General features: G+C 60.9%; 1 protein-coding gene and 1 long non-coding RNA gene across 10 annotated transcripts; one reads left to right on the top strand and one right to left on the bottom strand.

Moving 5' to 3' along the window:
- Positions 1-2,068: 2,068 nt before the first annotated feature.
- Positions 2,069-18,010, bottom strand: ZMIZ2 (zinc finger MIZ-type containing 2). Of its 7 annotated transcripts, none has more exons than XM_027124037.1 (18): positions 17,816-18,005; positions 11,608-11,742; positions 11,333-11,447; positions 10,810-11,012; positions 10,340-10,565; positions 9,843-10,106; positions 9,511-9,687; positions 8,422-8,590; positions 7,659-7,803; positions 7,372-7,582; positions 6,624-6,729; positions 6,273-6,430; positions 5,552-5,619; positions 5,235-5,303; positions 4,719-4,963; positions 4,056-4,225; positions 3,815-3,971; positions 2,069-3,040 (listed from the first exon to the last, which is right to left on the bottom strand). In XM_027124037.1, the coding sequence occupies exons 2-18, from the start codon at positions 11,655-11,657 to the stop codon at positions 3,021-3,023; spliced, it is 2,553 nt and encodes an 850-aa protein (XP_026979838.1). In that variant the 5' UTR covers positions 11,658-11,742; positions 17,816-18,005; the 3' UTR covers positions 2,069-3,020. The 7 variants fall into 7 exon arrangements, 6 of the variants coding, with proteins under 6 accessions (XP_026979838.1, XP_026979836.1, XP_026979835.1 ...); XM_027124035.1 differs by having other exon boundaries at positions 3,732-3,971; positions 11,608-11,745; positions 17,816-17,998; XM_027124034.1 differs by having other exon boundaries at positions 3,732-3,971; positions 17,816-17,997.
- On the top strand, positions 11,740-14,987 carry LOC113629541 (uncharacterized). Of its 3 annotated transcripts, XR_003436597.1 has the most exons (4): positions 11,740-11,847; positions 12,320-12,471; positions 13,358-13,521; positions 14,521-14,987. It is a non-coding gene; the product is annotated as an uncharacterized LOC113629541 (long non-coding RNA). The 3 variants fall into 3 exon arrangements; XR_003436596.1 differs by lacking the exon at positions 13,358-13,521 and having other exon boundaries at positions 11,742-11,847; positions 12,324-12,471; XR_003436595.1 differs by lacking the exon at positions 13,358-13,521 and having other exon boundaries at positions 11,742-11,847.
- Positions 18,011-18,362: the final 352 nt, after the last annotated feature.

Here is an 18,362-nt window from a genome sequence, read left to right as displayed (position 1 = left end):
TGTTGGGGGAGGTTTGATTATTGATTCAATCTCCTTACTTGTAGGTCTGTTCATATTTTCCGTTTCTTGTTGGGTCAGTTTTGGTAATTTGTATTTCTCGGAATTAGTCCATTTCATCTAAGTTATCTAATTTGTTGGTGCACGACTGTTCGTCGTATTCTCTTATCCTTTTAAGGTCAGTAGTAATTTCCCCAAGTTTCATTTCAGATTTTAGTCATTTGTTTCTTTTCTTTTAGTCAATCTAGCTTAAAGGTTTGTTCATTCTGTTGCTTTTCAAAGAAACAACTTTTGCTTACGTTGGTTCTCTATTGTCTTCCTATTCCCTCTGTTTAATAGTTATTTCCTTCTGCAAGCTCTGGATTTAGTTTCTTTTTTCTACTGCCTTCAGTCCTAGTTAGGTTAACTGAGTTCTTTTTTGCTACTTCTTTTTTTGTAGTCATTCATTCATTCAGCTGTGCTGGGTCTTAGTTGCGGCATGCAGAATCTTTACTTGGGCATGCGAACTCCCAGCCACAGCACGTGGGATCTAGTTCCCTGACCAGGGATCCAACCTTAGCCCCCTGCACTGGGAGCATGGAGTCCTAGCCACTGGACCACCAGGGAAGTCCCTCTTTTTAAATGTAGACGTTTACAGCTATATATTTCCCTCTTTACCACTGCTTTCATTGTGTTTTAGATTTTGGTGTGTAGTGTTTTATCTTGTAATTTATTTGTGATTTCTCCTTTGACCCTCTGACTGTTGAAGAGTGTTCATTTACACACATTTGTGAGTTTTTGTTTCCCTTCTCTTATCTAGCTTCATTCCACTGTGGTCAGAGTAGGTACTTTGTATGATTTCAATCTTGGTAATTTATTGAGGCTTGTTTTGCGGCCTAACGTGTGGTCTCTCCTGGAGAACGTCCCACATACACTTAAAAATAACGTGTATTCTGCTGTTGTTGGGTGTTCTGTGTGTCTGTCAGGCCTAGGTAGCTTTTTAAGTTGCATATTTGGTACGTTTGTAAGGATATATAACACAAAGCATAAGGTGAAAACCCGTGAAACCACCGCTCCCCTTGAGGGTCAGAACACCACTGCCACTGTCACTCTCCCCAGACGCACCCCTGTGCTGTCCCCACAGGGAGCACTGTGGCCACTGTGTTGACCGCCTTGCTTTCCTTCCTGTTGCACATGTGCGGATCCCATGAAATGCAGACCTGGTGTTGCGCTTTATAAAAAGGGCATCACACCGCGTGAACTCCCACACCTTGCTTTCATCCCTCACTGTTTGAGGTGGCCACGGCGACGTCGGGGCTGAGGCGCCCCTCAGACCTTTCCCGACCTCTCTGTGGGTGTAGCCCGAGCAGCCCATCTCCCGATCTCTCCACTCTACCCAGCACATCACAGGCCAAGGGTGCACAGCTGCCCCACACAGTGGGACAGCGCTCCCAGCTGTGCCTAACATCCACCAGAAAGGAGCCCCCCACCCCCTGGGGGTGGGCTCTGCTGGGTCTGGGCTTCTGGGCAAACCCCGGGACCTGCCTCTTTGCTCCCTGCAGCACTGGGGGCACCGTTCCTCCCTCAGCCTCTCTCCACTTCCGTTCCCTCAGCCAGAAAAGCCAGAAGCAAGGCTGCAGAGGGACAGAAGGCCCACACCTGGGGTTCCAAGATGTCAGCAGGCAACGTGGAGCCCGCCCACACTGGACGCTCCCCCCCGCGGCAGGTGTCCGGGGGCGCCCTCCCTCCTCCCCCAAGGGACACATAAGCCTTTTCTGCTGGACAGGAAGGCCCTCGGGGAGGCTCAGGCAGCTAGCACACAGACGAAGGCACTCGGTCCGGCCCCTCCTGAGGCCTCTGGCCCCATAGCTGGCTCCCTGCCTGAGGCAAGCCCACACAGTGACGTGGTGGCAGATGCGTCTCCCAGCCCTGGTGACACTTCACCAAACAGCTCTCCTGCCAAAGCCAACTTGGGAAATTCCAGGGACAAGGAAATTTACCCAGGGCTGCGAACAGCTGGGCCTTGGCTTGGAGCAGGGAGCCCCGCCCAGGCGCAGGACGCAGGTGGAGCAGGAAGGAGGGACTCGCCAGGTCCACCACGAGGGAGTCCTTTAATAGAGACGGGCGGACAGGGGACACAGCTCGGCCCTGCACCTGCAGTGCGGCGGCTCCTCCCCCACCTGGCATGGCCCCAGGGTGGACACGGGAGAGGTGTGGTTTTAAAAAACACAGCGAGACCAATTCTTCACTTTCACAGAGAAGGGGAGCTTGGGGGAGCCGAGTCCGAGCCCCGCCTCCAGCAGGAGGGAGCTTGCCGCCCCCCCCCGCCCCCACCACTGTCTGCACACGGCCAGGGCAGGAGCCCCGGCTGCACAGAGGCCCAGCCACCCTACATCTGTCAGCGTTTCTACGCTAGGTACACTGTTGTGCTGTAGAGGCCCCACCCCCAGCGTCAGCCTGAAGCCTCGAGTGGGAGGAGGGACACCCCCAGCCCCTGCCACAGGAGGCTGGGCGAGACGGGGCCCCGGGACAGAGCAGCCCCGCTCCTCACCGGCCCAGGGCCAAGGGGTCATTGAAGTAAAAAGGTCAACGGTGGACAAGATGCAGGCCGGTGAGAGCAGGCAGGGGTCGCGGGGCCAGGGGTGGCAGGTGTGCATGAACCAGGCAGGGCTGGACAAGCATGGGTGGGGTGCGGACGGGGCAGGGACAAGGGCGGGGCTGGGGATCTCATCAAAAACAGTTCTGCAGCTGCAAACTGGGCCAGCGAGCACCACCGCCCAGGGGTCCCCTCCCAGCCAGTGCAGGGCCGCCTCCAGCCTCCAGGGCCAGGCGTCGGGGCGCGTCCTGGCTCCAGGTGTACGTGTGGGGAGGGCCGCTGGTGTCGGGGGGGCCGGGCTGGAGAGGAGGGTGTGTGACATCTGCGGGCATGTCCCCGTCGGCCAGGTGGTCAACAGGATCAGTTGTTCTCGAAGAGAGAGAGCAGGTCGTCATTGCTGTTTGTGGGGAGGTCGGGTGGGCCCAGGTAGGACAGCAGCTCGTCAGGGTTAGTCAGTTCTGGGAGCAGCTGAGGACAAAGCAAACCCGCCAGCTGTGGGCCTGGGTCCCCAGCCGGGATGCGGCACACCCCTCACCCCGACACAGGCTGGCACTGGAGCCCCTCAGCCTGCTCTGCACAGGGGCTCTTCCAGCGAAAGACTGCTCTGTGACCAGGAATCACCTGTGACAAGCTGTTCAAGGACAACATGGGACACCCAGGACCGTGAGGGGTCCCTGACGTGAACAGGGCGAATGCAGAAGGTGGGATCCCACTCCCTGGGATTTTCTGCTTTGAGCTGTGCTTTCTACATTTTTTCACGTTGAACTTTGTATTCATTTACCATGGTCAAGAGACAGTCAACTGTCTTTTTTGCACTGAGTCTGGCTCACATACCACCTGTGAGTCAGACAGGTCAAATCAGACCCTAAGGCCAGGGTCACCAGCTACAAGCCAAGTCTTCTCGGGGACTCTGCCCATGCCACGGTGGCACCCAGGTCCCCAGGGCCAGATGTCTGGACACAATCACCCACGGCTACTCTGGATACCTCACACTCGTCAACAAAAGCGCTGACGTCACCCGACCAGCTCTCCCTGCGTCTGGAAGTCACGGTGGTATCACTGTCCTCCCTTCTATGAAGCATGTGGACCCTGGGATGACAGATAAGCCACACCCCAGCCCCGGCTCCAAGTGCTCCCCAGCACGGGGCCCAGTACTCACGTCCAGGCCCGGTTCCGGGGCCTCCCCTGCCCCAGACACGGGGGGCCCCATCATGCCTGTGGCAGCACTGAAGGCCAGCTCACCGATGGGACCCGAATTCACCGGGCCCAGGGGCTGCCGGGATGCCGGGGGAGGGTTTGGATGGTGCAGCTGGGGCCCTGGGGGGCCTCCAAGGTTGGGGGCGTGCAGCCCCGGAGGCCCAGGGTTATGGGCCGGGTCCAGGTGACCCGCTGGTGCCATCTGAAGGAGGAGAGAAGAACCTAGTAAAATGGCCCAGGGGCTCTCCGGGTGGACAGCTCGTCAGCCCCCCGCCTTGGCACTGACCTGGCCTGGGAGGCAGGGGGCAGATCTCTCCGGTGTCAGGAGGCTGCTAGGAATGTCGGATTGATAGGAGACGGGGGGGGGCCCCGGGGTGAACTCAGCAAGGGTCGGGGTGCTGGGCGTGGTGGGCGGGAAGGAGTCGGGGAACGTCCCGGGTCCCAGGAAGCTGGAAGCTGAGAGAGGAGAGCCAGGGGGCTCATGCCGGTAGAGCACGGAAACAGGCCAGCCACAGCGTGGGCAGGACTCACTGAGCTCACCCAGAGAACGTCTGACTTTACGAACTTGCTATTCGGCAAAGGGCATTTCTTCTCATTGCTGCTGGGGGAGCTGGCTGATGACACTGCCAGGAGGCTGCGAGGGGACAGGAATGGGACCCACCGCACCCACACACTCCCGCACGCGTGGTCGGACGGGGCCGGTCCATGGAAGTGTGCCAGCACAGACCTTTGTTCCAGACTACTGGGGAGGTACGTGCAGCTGCAGCCGGAGGCCCTGCTGCCCATCCCCGCCGGCTCGGCCGAGGCTGCGCCTATGCCACCAAGTCCCCAACCAGGCCCCCAGGCTCGCGGCCCTCGGAGTGACACGTCCACAGGCAGCAGACTGGTGGGAGAGGACGGATCATTTGCCCAGGGCCGTCTGTTTCTAGGGCAAGCCCCCTGTACTCACCCTGGCTGGGGTAATCGCCGGCAGCCGGGGCTGAGGGGGGCTGGAGGGGGGCGAAGGGCGCGGCCCCAGGGCCCAGGGCAGCGATCATCTCCATCACGCTGGGCATGAGCACGTGGGCAGGGCTCACGGTGCGGCAGCGCTTCAACGCCGGCCCGTCCGGCTCCTCCTTGACGTGCACGTCAGGCTTCACAGGCACTGGCTTCCAGCTGCACGTGGGGTCGATGGTGATCTCCTCGTAGTCAGAGCTGGGCGGGGACATGCAGGGCTGGTCACCACCTGTCCTGCTGCCTCTCCTGGCCCTGGGCCATTTTTAGGCAGACCTCCCACTCAAATGCTTGTGGCCACCCAGCACATTCCACGTGCTTGTGGTCTGCGGGCCTGGGTCGGATGTGGATTCCGTCCACGGCCTGGAGTCGAGCCCACTCCACGCTGGATCAGCATGGGGTATCTCCCCACCTGTCCCAGGGCTGCCCTCTGCTGACCAAAGATGCTGGGGTTGCAGGAAAGGAGACTCACTTCTGAATGTAAATGAGGATGCCCAGCATGTACTGGTCCACCTCCAGGCCCTCCAGCAATGCCGTCTTGCTGTAGAAAACCAAGGGGACACACAGCTCAGAGGGCTGGCCCAACCTCTTCCCGGGCACAGGCCCTGTCATGTCTCAGCCCCCGGTGTGAGGTAACCCTGCGTGACGTCGCTGCCCTGAGCCACTCCATCCCTCCTAGCCTGTGCTGTGAGCCCCACACCTGGCTTGTGGAAGGAAACGCCCATTAACAGCCTCAGAGGAAGTGCCACCCGCCCCCAGAGCCGTGGGGACCGTCTCTGACACACTCACTTGCACACGGGGCACCTCCAGGTCCCTCGCTCACAGTTGAGCTGTAAATAGGACTCCAGGTCAAAGCACTGCAGAGAAAGGGCGAGACAGTTCCTCACACTGGGGCCGGGGCAACCCGGCCGTGCTCTGTGGTTTCAGGAACTTGGGGCTTATTTACTGCCTGTGTGAGAGGCTCGGCTCCCAGGCTTTTCCACGGCATCATCCTAACAGATGTAGGAGACGGGACAGCCTACGCAGCCCTCCCTGGGAATGACGTGTGGCCAAAGCAAGGGCTGGGCAGCTCTGCCCAGCCAGGGAATGGCTTCCAGGACGTGGTGTGGAGGAAAAACATGATGCAGAGCGATGTTTACCGCTTATGTAACCAAAAGGTGGGCGGGGGGGTGGAGGGTGTGTGTGCACGTACTTGTCTGCACGCAGAGCGTTTCTGCAGAGACAAACAAAGGCGCTGCTCCTGGGGGCAGGGCGGGGAGAGGACAGCGCCCTGCATCCAGGATGCCGTTTAAAATCGGAGCCCCAAGAACGCAGTGAAACGGCTGTTACGCTTAGAATAATGTTAGAAGAAACAAAAGCCCAGTCTGAGGGGAGAAGGCAGGGGAGCCAGGCCACCTGCCCACTGGCCGGCCTGTCCTGTCACCTGCCAGCCGAGGTGCTGAGGCCACTCCCGCTGAAGACAGTTAAAGGGCAACGGAAGTTCTGGCAAAGCTCTGCAGTGGCCACCTACCTGAATGTGGCGACAGTCATGGCCTCGGGCAGGGAGCTGGATCCTGCGGAAGGTGATGGGGCACTTGAGAGACACCTTGATGGCCGTCTGCTCCACGCCATCCTCTCCGTTGGGCCCAGGGGTGCCAGGGATGGTGCCGCTGCTGAAGTTCCGCTTTACTGACATCGACAGGGGAAAGGAGGACGTGGGTGAGGGCCGCCAAGCGGGACCCGGCCACTGCTGGCTCAGCACCTCCGAGGGGCGTTCCACAGCTGACTGCTGCTCTCGGCACGCAGCCCCCGCCCCAGAGAAGGCAGCCTTGTCTGTCATGGGGCCGGCTGCCTGGGGCCGAGGAACACAAGGGCCACTCACTCTTGGTGATGCAGTGCTCGGCGGGCAGGAGGCGCTTCTTGAGGAGACCCTGCAGCACCGAGCGGACGGACGGCCGGTGCACCAGCTGCAGCACGAAGAGGTGGGACTGCAACAGGAGGACCCGGTCAGCGGGACGTGGCCCAGGGAGGCGCAGCGCAGGCCCGTTCTCCTCTTGTGGCTAACGCACAGGCAGGCCACCTGCTGCCCCTCCCCGGGGAGCCCAGGGGACCAGGCCCACACCTATCTGGAAAGCTCACTGTGTGTCTGCACCAACCACGGCCTCTCTGTCGGAACACAATTATCTGAGAGGCCCCTGAATGTGCCCTGCCTACAGCAACCACCTTTATCCACGCTGGTCCAAGTGAAAACATCCCAGAACTGCATTGGGGCTGCCCGCCTCTGCCCCCTCCCACCCGGGCTGATCAGTGCTGTGCAGCTAAGTGCATCCTGCCTCTTCTAGTCCTGGATCCGGAGCTTGCTGGAACCTGAATGACTCCTTAACAAAGACTCAGGGTCAGCTGGGACTCAGGACCCTGTGAGCTTCCTCCAGGAAAGAGGCAGGCTCAGCTAGTTTCCCTTACATAATTAACATGAGCATCAAATTTAGTCACTGAACCTAACCCGAAAGCAGCAAGGGCATTTTTATTTGAGATCCTTTACTTACAAGGCCCAGGATGGGAAGGAGGAGAGCCAGTGCCTTTTTCTCTAGCCATGACGCCCCCAACCCAGCCCCGCGGAGGGCACTCACGCAGCAGCAGGCCGTGACGGTGATCTGGATGGTGTTGCGGCCCGGCTGGCACACGTGCTTCAGGTAGAGGGGCTTGTGGGAGGTCTTGTTGTCGCCACGCTCGATGGTGAGCGGGGTGGCGTTGACGCTGACCTGCACCGAGGCCGGCCAGTTGGTGTTCATCTGCCGGTCCTCGTGGTGGTAGCACTTGAACTGCAGCTCCAGGTCCGGCCTGTACGGGAAGGATGGATGCTGAGAGCGAGGGGGCGGTGCGAGGGGCTGCAAGCTGGGGGCAGGCGCCCACTCACCTCAGCATCAGGGTCTTGTAGACGGAGTCACGGAGCTGGAAAGCGTGATTGCTCACGGCCAGGTTGTGCTGCAGGCGGAAGGGCTCCAGGACCACCCCGTCCCGCACGGGGAAAGTCAGCCGCAGCTCGTCACAGGGGCCACTGCCTGGAAGCAGGCCATGCCGGTGTGAGCAGGCCACCTACAGGATGGCCACCAGGCCGAGCGGCCTGCCCCCGCCCCATCGCGGGGGCTGTGGCCCCTCCTCCCCTGCCATGGGGCTGGGGCTTGGGCAGCATCTCTCCCGGGACCCTGGGCTCAGCCTCCACCTCCAACGGGAACAGATCTTGGTGTCCCGCCATTCTGTTCTGCTCCAGTAGGAGCCCCGAGAATGATCCCTGAATCATGACCAGAGAACATGCCCCACCAACCCAAAAAAATGGCGCCTCTGGTGCTTTCAGAGGGGGTAGGAGGCAGAAGAGGTGCGAACGGGCCCCTGCTGTCACCCTAGTGCTCAAGCTAGGGTTTTAGGACCCCCAACTGCTGCTGCAGTGGTCTCCCGAAAAGCAGGAGTTCTTAACCAGAAGTGGGCTTCAGGGGGCCCCTGAAACCATACACAAAACTGTGCACATGGCTATTTTCCTACAGAGGATATAGATGCTTCAAATGGATTTGCAAAGAGGTCCTTTAATAGAAAATAAAGGTGAAGGCCCCTCGCCCCCGCCAAGGTCCCTGCAGGACTGTCTGGAGCCCTGCCCATCTGTCCCGAGAGCAGACCTCACTCACCGGGTGGTGACGGGTGCAAGCTGCTCACGCCGGGCTTGAGGTCGGGCAGGAAGGGCGACTTGACCTCCTGGCTGGTGGACATGTAGGGGATGCTGCTGCCGGGGGTCATGGGCGGCGTGGGGCTCCCTGGCAGTGGGGAGCTGGGGTAGCCGGGGATGGAACGGGCGGGCTGTGGGGTTGAGCAAACAGTCAAGGTGGAGTGGTGTAGGAGTAGAGTTTGTTCTTGGAGCGCCCAATGGGAACGGTCAGACCAGGAACGGGCAGGAAGTCCACGCCTCCTCCTGCCTGGGTGCCCTCTCTCCAGGCACCCACCCCATGGGCCTCCCACCGCCCATACCCCACTCAGGCCGGGCTGGCTGTAGCTGGCGCTCCCCGCGTTGAAGCGGGCACCCTGCCCGCTGAACTGCTCTGCGGGCTGCAGGAGAGAAAACCGCGTGTGCCTGGGACTGCCGCCTGCCCCTGAGCGCTCACAGGGTCCTGGACTTGACCCTAGGAGAGGGCTGGGGACAGGGGGGCCCACCACACACACGGGTGTTGGCTTCTTTCTTCTTTATACACTTTTTGTGTCTTCTAAATAATCTACAGGGAGCATGTGCTGATTTCATAATTTTAAGAATGACCACTACAGAAAAAGAGCTGACCCCACGCATCAGAGGGGTTTACGAGGAAGCCACAGAGAGGCTGAAAGGACACAGGTACACACACCTCCTGTCCGCCCTCCAGCGGCACTCTTATCGCTCGGGCCCCTCCCCTCAAGAGCTCCTGGCCCCTCTGGCCTGTCCCCTTGCTGGGCTTCTCTGCAGCAAGCAGAGGGGATGGGGACACTGTCCCTGAAGGACACGCAGGTGGCATGGGTGCCTGCCTGCTGCTCCATACACTGAATCTCACAGAGGGGCCTTTCGTACCTGGACTCCCCTCCTGGGAGCTGCCCTACGCTGATCAGGGCCCCCGGGAAGCTCCTGGTTGCTCGGCCACCCAAGCACACGCGAGCCCACTCGCCAGCCCCGGCTGCCTCAAGGTCCGCCTGTGTCCCACAGGGCTTGGCGTGGGCCAGCAGGGGCTGCAGAGGCCCGGGAGAAGCAGCCCTACCTTGTAGTGCAGTCCCGCGGGGCTGGGGGTGGACAGGGACTGGCCCGCACCCTGCTGCAGGGGCAGCCTGTGCCCAGGGTAGGAGGACGGGGCGGGGGGCTGCCCGGGGCCAGGCGCGTACTGGGTGGCAGCGGGCGTGTACTGGCCTCCTGGCAGGTACTGCTGCCCAGGATACACCTGAAGGAGGAAAGAGGCAAAATGGCCAGGAGAAGAGGTGCTGGGGAAGCCCGTTCCCGGGGAGGGAGGGCGGTACCCACCCTGTCAGGCACAGCCGACTCTCCCTCCACACAACGGCTCTGAGGGCACTCGGGGTGGGGGGCCTGACCACTCACCTCACTGGAGTAGGCTCTCTTGACGCCCTGTCGGGGCAAGGGCTGGGCCTGGGGGGGCCCAGGGTACCCGTGCTGGGGCAGGCGCTGCCCTGCATATAGGGGCGCTAGGCCCGCTGCCCGGGTGGGGTTCATGCCCATGGGGCTCATGCCGGAGGGGCCCATCAGCCCTCCCACGCTGGCAGGGTTCATGCTGCTGGGGACACTGGGCCCCCGGGGACCGCCGTGCTGCAGGAACTGGCTGTTAAAAGACTGTCCGGCCCCCATCTGGGAAAAGAAGAGAGGAACCATCCAGGCCTTACCCACCGCTGTGGGCGCCAGCCTTGTGCCCACCCCCTGCAGGCGGGCTCCCCCTCACCCCCTCCCCGGCCTGGGTTCTCTCCCCTCAGCTCCCTACTCCTTTCCCGCCTCATCTTCATCGGCCCCGGCACACAGCGTGCGTGTCCCCAGGGCCTCAATCCTGGCTGCCTGACAAGACCCTGCCTTCTGCACCAACACACACGGGCCGCACAGGAGGAGCTGCGGGGCCTCACCGCTCCGTACTGGCTCAGCTCCTGGCTCTGCTTCTCCTGGAGGGCGGCCACGGTGGCCGTGGCTGTGGCCGTGGCCGTGGCGGCAGCAGCAGCCACGGCAGCAGCCGCCGCTGCTTGAGTGAAGTCGGTGGAGGGCCGTGCAGCGTGTGAGGGAAGGCCCAGGCCCCCCGGCCCCCCCGGGCCGCCCGCATACCTGTAATAGACAGACGGCTCAGCTCAGAGGCGCTCCCCTGCCATCTTCCGGGGGGGTACACGGCACCCGAGGGGAGCCCCATTCTTTCCCACACACCCCCCTCGTTAGCTTGGGAGCCGGCAGGAGCCGCAGAGATGCAACGTTCAACACATCAGTGTCACACAGCTCCCAGGCGCCCAGCAAGTTAGCAGCGTCACCCCCAGAGGGCTCCTAGCACGCCTGCCAGGGGAGCGGTCCTGCTTACCCAGCGGTGAAGCCGGGGCCCCCGGGGTAGCCCCCGCGGCCATACACCCCTTGCTGCACGTAGCCCTTGTTGGCACCGCCCTCACCGAACGCCTGCTGTCCCAGGCACTGTGGGGAGTTCAGGGCAGAGCTGCCGCCTGCCATGCCGGGCATCATGGAGCTGCCGGGGGGGCTCCCTGCGGGGCCCATAGGGTTCCCCAAAACCTACAAGGAAGCAAGAATCACCAAAGGACACCATCCAAACAACTTGCTTCATGCCGTGGTTCTAAAGTGCTGGAAAGGAGAGGCTGGGCAGGTGAGGAGGTGGAGGTGGGGGCAGAGGGGAGGGTGGTCCAGTGGAGGGGGGCAGCTGCTCACAGGTGGGGTGTGGAGGCCAGGTGAAGACAGGAGGAGGAGATCCCACGCCACGTGTGGAAGAACTGGTCTCTGAGGACGTGGGAGACTCAGGAAACCCTGGCTCCACTTCTCCGAGATCTGAGGGGGGCTCTGGAGCCCCTCGGGGCGGGGCCCAGGTGTGGGCTCACCTGGCTCTGCGCCGCGTTGCCGACTCCCCACACAGTTGTGACCACGGACAGCGATCCTGCTGGCTGAGTGGCACTCTGTTGCCAAGGCACCGCCTCATAAGCGAATGGACCATCACTACAAGGAGAGGGGCAGGCGGGGAGGCTCGGTCAGGAGGCCGCAGGTGCCTAGAACCCCGCCTGGGAAGAAGCGAAGGTTGGGAGCAGAGGGGTCCCGCTCTACCACCCACCCGTGTCCTGGGGCCCGAGCGGGGAGGGCAGCAGGAGACCCCACTCACCCGTGTGGCGCGGGGGGCAGGGCGGGTTTCATGGGGTTCATGGGGTTCATTGGCTTGGGAGCAGCCTTAAGGCCAGGTCTGTGGGTGGCAGGAAGCAGCCCTCACTGGTGCTTACGTGGGACTCAGATGCTCTGGCTGCTGGGACAGGAGGGAAGGAAGTCAGTGGAGATGCTGCCGGGAGACCCCTATCAGCACCAAGCCCCGTCCTTCCTCTGCTCCAACCGATGAAGGGTAGGGCAGGTGAGACGGGGACCCGGGGGCCCGCTCAGGGGGCTCAGGGAAGCCCGGCATTGGCCCTACCCGCGCTGCCCACCCTGGCAGATCTCTGCCCTCCCCAGCCCCAGCCCGGAAGCCAGCACTGACCCTTTCTGACCGGGCCCTGCCACCTGGAGCCCCCAGAATGGTTCTGGAAGCAGACTTTCTGATCTCCCAAACTTTCCACGTTCTCCCTCCCCCACACGAAAGCCTGGATACGCATAAAAGCCAGGGGACATCCAGAACCCAGCTGCCAGAATCCCCTGCGTCCACCCTACCCGAGGGGGGGGGCGGGGCGGACAAGGCCAGAGGCCTAGGAGTGCCAGACAGCAGGCATCACCTGCTCAGGGTCTGGGGCCTGCCCACTATGGGGAGGGGCCTCTGCATGCCAGAGGTGGGGGTGGGGGTGGGGGTGGGGGTGCAGCACCAGGTCAGCTAACCTGCAGCCTGGGGCCAGGCAGGGGCCGGAACTAGGTGTGGAGCCAGCAGCCCATCCCTGGCTGGCAGCCCCCCAGCCCCAGGGCTTCTCCCCAGAGCAGCAGAAGGGCAGCGTGCGCACAGGGGCAAGGCGGGAAGACTGACCCCCCACAGATCGCAGTGACCCGCACGGTGAGCTCCCAACAAGGTGGGGACGCACACACAGCGCAAAGGGCGGAGGGTTGGTGGGCACCCAACAGACATGGCAAGGGGCCAGTGGGGACACAGCAGCCATGGCCGGGGGAAACGCATGGAACCTGTGAGCCCATGCTGGGATGGGGCACCGCTTCCTCCCACTCTGTGGGGCTGGCTCTCTTCCCCTTAGCACCTCAGAAAACGAGCAAGGCAGCAGCCGGCTGCCCCTCCTGGCTGCCAACGCCTCCGACACCTCCACAAGCAAACCCTCCGCCAACCAGGCTGAGGGCCCTTGCTGGCACCGCCAGGGCCACCTCTCACGCGCACCTCCACCCAGCCTAACCACAGAGGCATGCTGGCTGTGGCTGTCTGGGGGTCTCCGGGGACGCCCCGTCTGCCTTCTCTGGGTTGAGGTTCCAACCTAGAGCACCACTGCCTTCTAGGGGCTGCAAGGCCTCACGCGCACGCACACACCACCTGGGCAAGCTAACTTCTGGTGGCTCAATCCCACCGCCTCAGCACTCACAGTGCCACCCACCCAACCCCAAGGCTCGCATTCCTGAGCGCTGACCAGGACCTCACCGTCAGGGCAGCCCAAGCGAGGCAGGATTATATCGTCATGTCCTCTGCAAATACAGTCCTGAAGGCGGCACGCGGGGGCCGAGTCCCTGACAAGGGCCCCAGCGCAGGTGGGGGATACAGTGGGGGCTGTGACTTGGGCCCAAGGCCTCCCACAGAGCACTGGGGTGAGTGGTTCCCAGAATCGCAGCAGAGCCAGGGCTGGGAGGAAGGTGATGGACCGGTCAGACAAGAGGAGTGAGGCAGCTGGCGTGCCTGTCCACCTCACGCCTGGCCCTGCTCTCCTTCCTGACGCCCCTCCCAGAGGAGTCGGGCCCCAGACCACATGCCAACCAGGAAGCAAAGGCCAAGAAAGCAGGAGGCTGGTGGCTCCAGAGGGCTCAGGGGCCCCTGGACTCAGCCCTCGGAGCCAGAATCACTGAGCCAGGCAAGGGAAGGCTGGCTGTCCCCAGCGAGGACAACCCCCAGGTTGGTGACACTGCAGTGGGAGGCTGGGGGTGGGGAGCGCTGCCGACAGCCAGAAACGCCCCCTAAACCTGCTGAGCGGGGCCTGGAGCAACACGCAGCGCTTTTAGGACTCAGAATATAGGCGGGCTGCTCTAGACTGTGGTATTGGCAGAGGGACAGACACACAGGTCAATGGGACAAACTAGAGAGCCCAAGACAGACCCAGACAGAGTTTCTGACAAAGGTGCAAAAAGTATGCACTGGGGGAAGGACAGCATTTTCAACAAATGTGCTGGAGCTATTGGACGTTCACAAGCAAAAGACAAAAACAAAACAAAACAAAAAAACCCTAAACTTCACATCTTATACAGAAACTAACTCGAAGTGGGTCACAGATTTAAATGTACAGCACAAAACCGTAAGAACTTTCTTAGATTTGACACCAAAAGCATGATCCATAAAAGGAAAAACTGGAAACTTTTGTTCTGTGAAAGACCCTGCTAAGAGGACGAAAACGCAAGCTATAGACTGGAAGAAGTATCTGCAAGCCACGTATCTGACAAAAGACTAGTCTCTAGAGTACATAAAGAATTCTCAAAATGCGAAAGCTAAAAAAAATGAGAAAACAGGCAAAAGACACGAAAAGACATTTCACCAAAGAAGAAATACAGACGGCAAATAAGCACATGAAAAGATGTTCAACATCACTGGCCATCAGAGAAATGCAAATTAAAACCACATCGAGGTATCACTACACACCTATCACCACGGCTAAAATAAGAAATAGTGATACCACCAAATGCTGGCTAGGAGGAACTGGATCTCTCGTGCATGGCTGGTGGGAATATAAAATGGTACAACCACTCTGAAAAACGATTCGGTAGTTTCTTATAAAACTAAGCATGCAGCCACTATACAACCCAGCAACTGCACTCCTGAACATGTATCTCAGAGAAGTGTAAACTTATGTTCACATAAAAATCTGTACGTGAATGTTTACAGCAGTTTTATTCCTAATAGCCAAAGAATGGAAACCCAGATGTCCCTTAGCGGTGAAGAGTTAACCAACTGTGAGCCTGGAGGCATAAAAAGGAAGAGCTACTGATACAGGCACCAACCTGCAGGAATCTCCAGAGAATCATGATGTGTGGAAAAAGCCAGTCCCCAAAGGTTACACACTGTATGATTCCCTTTATATAACATCCTCGAAATGACGAAATTATAGAAATGGAGAGCACACTGGTGGTTGCCAGGGGTTAAACGTGGGGAGAAGGGAAGCGAGTGGGAATATAAGAAGGTGGGGATGGAAATACATGTATCTCAACTGTATTGATGGAGTTAGTACCCTCCTGTGATACTGTGCTACAGTTTTGCAAGATGTTACCACTAGGGAAAGCCAGTAAAGGACGCAGAGCTCTTTGTGTTATTTCTTATAACTGCTTATAAATCTATAATTCTCTCAAAATAAAAATTTACTTAATGTACAACCGCGACTAGCTCTCTCTCCCCACAGAGATGCCCAGGGCAATCCTTTCCCAAAGCTGGTTGGATTGGCCAGGCCCACTCTGCTGTCCCAGAAGCAAAGGACAGGGAAAAGCAGGAGGAAGACGGGAAGACAGGCCCCGCCGCCCCCCCCCCACCCCCCGGCCTGGGTCAGAGCCTCAGGGCAGGTGGAGCACACCGGAATCTAGGACTGCTCAGCCCCACTCCGAGTTCGCAGGGTGGGGTGGGGCCTAAGACGTGCATTTCTAACAAGTCGGCAGGTGCTGCCGCTGCTGTTACTCGGACCACAATCTGAGAGCCCAGGGGAGCTGGGGAGGAGGGGGACAGGGCAGGTGCAGGGCGGGGGGGGGGGGGGGGGGCCCCCGTGGAGGGTGCTGGCCTGGGGCCCAGGGCAGCTTCCTACATCACGTGACTCTGGGGAATTCCAGCCCCACGGCTGTGTACGAGACCACAGACATTTCCAGTTCCCCCTGAGCTCTCTGTGCGGGGGCAGTGACTTCCTGACTTCCTGCCAAGCTCCTGAACCAAGTCTGGTCTCCTCCCTGAGAAGCCCCAAACTCTCCAGGTCAGGGACCCCGTGATCCTCTGCTCCTGACAAAGGGAGAGGCGTGCTGTGAGCACAGACCCTCCTCCCACCTCCTGGCCTCAGAGGCAGAGGTAAGAAAGAGCTTGGGTGTGTGTGCTTCCTGCCGGCTGGGGGCTCTCCCTGTACACGGACACTCGCTGGAAGCCAGGACCTCAGCAGAACGTCCTGGCTTGAGGTCAGTCTAGAAGGCCACAGGGTTTTCTGGGGGTCAGATTACATCTTCCTCCCGAAAAAGAGCTACAGACAGCTCACTACCCAGACCCTTCTTCCCCAGGACCTCACAGCGCCTGCACCACAGTCTCCAAAGGCAGACATTAATTAACATGGGTCCACCCTCTTCTACCTCCGCTCCGTTACCCCGGCCTAGTCACCCAGGAGCAGCAGGCCCCGCGACACACCACCCGACCCCAGGAGGGCAGGGACTCGCTGCCTCCCCCCGCAGCAGGGGGCCCACAGTTCCCAGGGTTCCAGTGACGGGCCCCAGCCAGAGGAACACCAGACACGCTCAGAGAACGGAGAATGATAGCTCGAGCATCGCAGGACACCATGGGGGGGGCTCACATGCTCCAGTGGCTCAAAGTCCTGCCCCTCTACTTGGAAGACCACACACTGACTAGCATAAGTGTTAAGAGTTCATCCAGGGGCTTCCCTGGTGGCACAGTGGTTGCGAATCCTCCTGCCAATGCAGGGGACACGGGTCGAGCCCTGGTCCGGGAAGATCCCACATGCCGCAGAGCAACGAAGCCCGTGCGCCACAACTACTGAGCCCGCGTGCTGCAACTACTGAAGCTGGCGCGCCTAGAGCCCGTGCTGCACAGCGAGAGAAGCCACCGCAATGAGAAGCCCGCATACTGCAATGAAGAGTAGCCCCCGCTTGCTGCAACTAGAGAAAGCCCACACTCAGCAACGAAGACCCAACACAGCCAAAATAAATAAAATAAATAAATTTAAAAAAAAGAGTTCATCCAAAATGCCCAGGAATGAGCATTTCTGAATGGCCCAGGTGTGGGTCATTTCAGAGAACAGTTGAAGGGTTGCACTCTTCTGGGCCTCAGTTTACAATGTGTAAAATAGGTACGTGGTGGCCACTCTAGGACTAGGAAAAGGGAGAACACGTGACCACCTTTAAGTCATCAGCCCCCGATCCCATCCTGGACCCAAGCGCTAGTGGACACTCCATGGGGAGGCCTGGCTGCCCTTGGCGATCAATCCAATGATCAGGAATCCTCCCCGGGCATACCCTACCAGTCTTTCACGAGTGGCTCTGAATCTGTCATTCATCATCTCACCTTTCTCTTCCCAGCCAAGAGCCACCCTCTGGGTGTGACAAGTCCCCAAGGCCAGTACTCACGGGGTGAGGCTGAGATTCCTTCACTTATCCTGTTACCTCTCTCAAGCTTCTTCAACGGAAGCTCTCTGGTTCTAGTATGACAGGATTTGGTGGGTGAGTCTGTGTTCGCCCTATCAACTGTCTTACAGATCGAGTCACATGTTCTGTGTATTTCCCTGTGAAATCTTCTGAGATAATATTATACGAAGGACTTAAGACATCACCATGGATATTCTGCAACTACCGGGAAGAGCGTATGGGGAGCAGGCTGTAGGAGAGCAGGGGAAGGTCCGGAAGAGCAGGGCAGGGGTAGCAGGGTAGCGCGGTGGGGGGTACAGGGCAGCGGGGAACAGATGCGGGAGGCTAAGGCAAGACACGCCGGGGGGCAGGACACCCTCCCGCCTGACTTCAATATGTCCTGTTGGGAACAGGGTATCTCCACCAAAAGCACGGCTGGGGGCTGGAAGGTCAGGGTCGCCAGCCCCAGAGCCTATCTCCGCGGACCTTACATCCGCGTGCCGGCGGCGCGCACGGCCCGGAGGGGCCCGAAAGGTGAGCTTTCAGGCCACACCGCGGAGAAGAGGCAGCGGGACCAGCTTGGGCGAGGGCCCGGGTCAGCCTCTTGCCCCAGACCCCTCGGGTGCTCGGCCGGATTCCGGCCAGCCCCAACAAAGGCTCAGGTGAAGGGTCGCCTCGGCGCGCACGGGGCCAGTCGGCCCAGGACCACGACGCACGCGCGGCAGGTGCGGCAGGTGGGCGGCAGGGCCGGCTCCAGCCTCGCCGGGGCCCCGCCGAGGCGCTGCAGAGCCGGGCCCGGGGACGCCGCACCTGCCGCCGCCCGCACCTGCCGCACCTGCCGCCCCCGCCGCCCGCACCTGCCCGCCCGGTCCGCTCACCTCCAAGCGGCCCGGCCAGGCCCCTCGCCGCCGCGGCCCACGGTCCGCGCCGCTCCATGCGCTCAGCCCGCCCTCAGCGTCGCCCGCCGCCCCGGGGCCGCCGCGGTCCGCGCCATCTCGCCGCCGCCCGCTCCGAGGGCACAATGGAGCCGCCGCGCTGCTCATGCATATGCATGACGCCGCGCGCCGGCCCCGCCCCCAGGCCAGAGCAGTGGAGCCCCGAGTCGGCGCTCAGGAGCGAGTGGCCGCGGGCCTGCGCAGGCCAGGGCGGCGGGCCGGGCGGCGGGCCGGGCGGGGGCGGGGCGGGGAGGGAGGGCGGGTTGGGGGCGACCTGTGCTCCCCGCCCCCTTCACACCTTTCCAAACGCGGCGTCTGCAGAGTCACCCGCGCTTCCTCTTCGCTCTCCGCCGGGGCGGGGCGGAGGAGGCGGGTCCAGAAAGAGGGCGGGTCCAGGAGGAGGGGTGGGACGGGGCGGGGCCTAGAAGAGGGCGGGGCCTACGGAGGTGACCCGGTGTCAACCGGCCACTTCTGGGAGGGGTCTTGTAAG

Source organism: Aethalodelphis obliquidens, unplaced genomic scaffold, assembly GCF_003676395.1.
Source record: "Aethalodelphis obliquidens isolate GAN/ISIS:26980383/991018 unplaced genomic scaffold, ASM367639v1 scaffold27, whole genome shotgun sequence".
In the NCBI taxonomy this organism is placed as follows: domain Eukaryota; kingdom Metazoa; phylum Chordata; class Mammalia; order Artiodactyla; family Delphinidae; genus Aethalodelphis; species Aethalodelphis obliquidens.
Note: the sequence above shows the minus strand (reverse complement) of the source record. Positions and strands in the feature narration are given on the sequence as shown.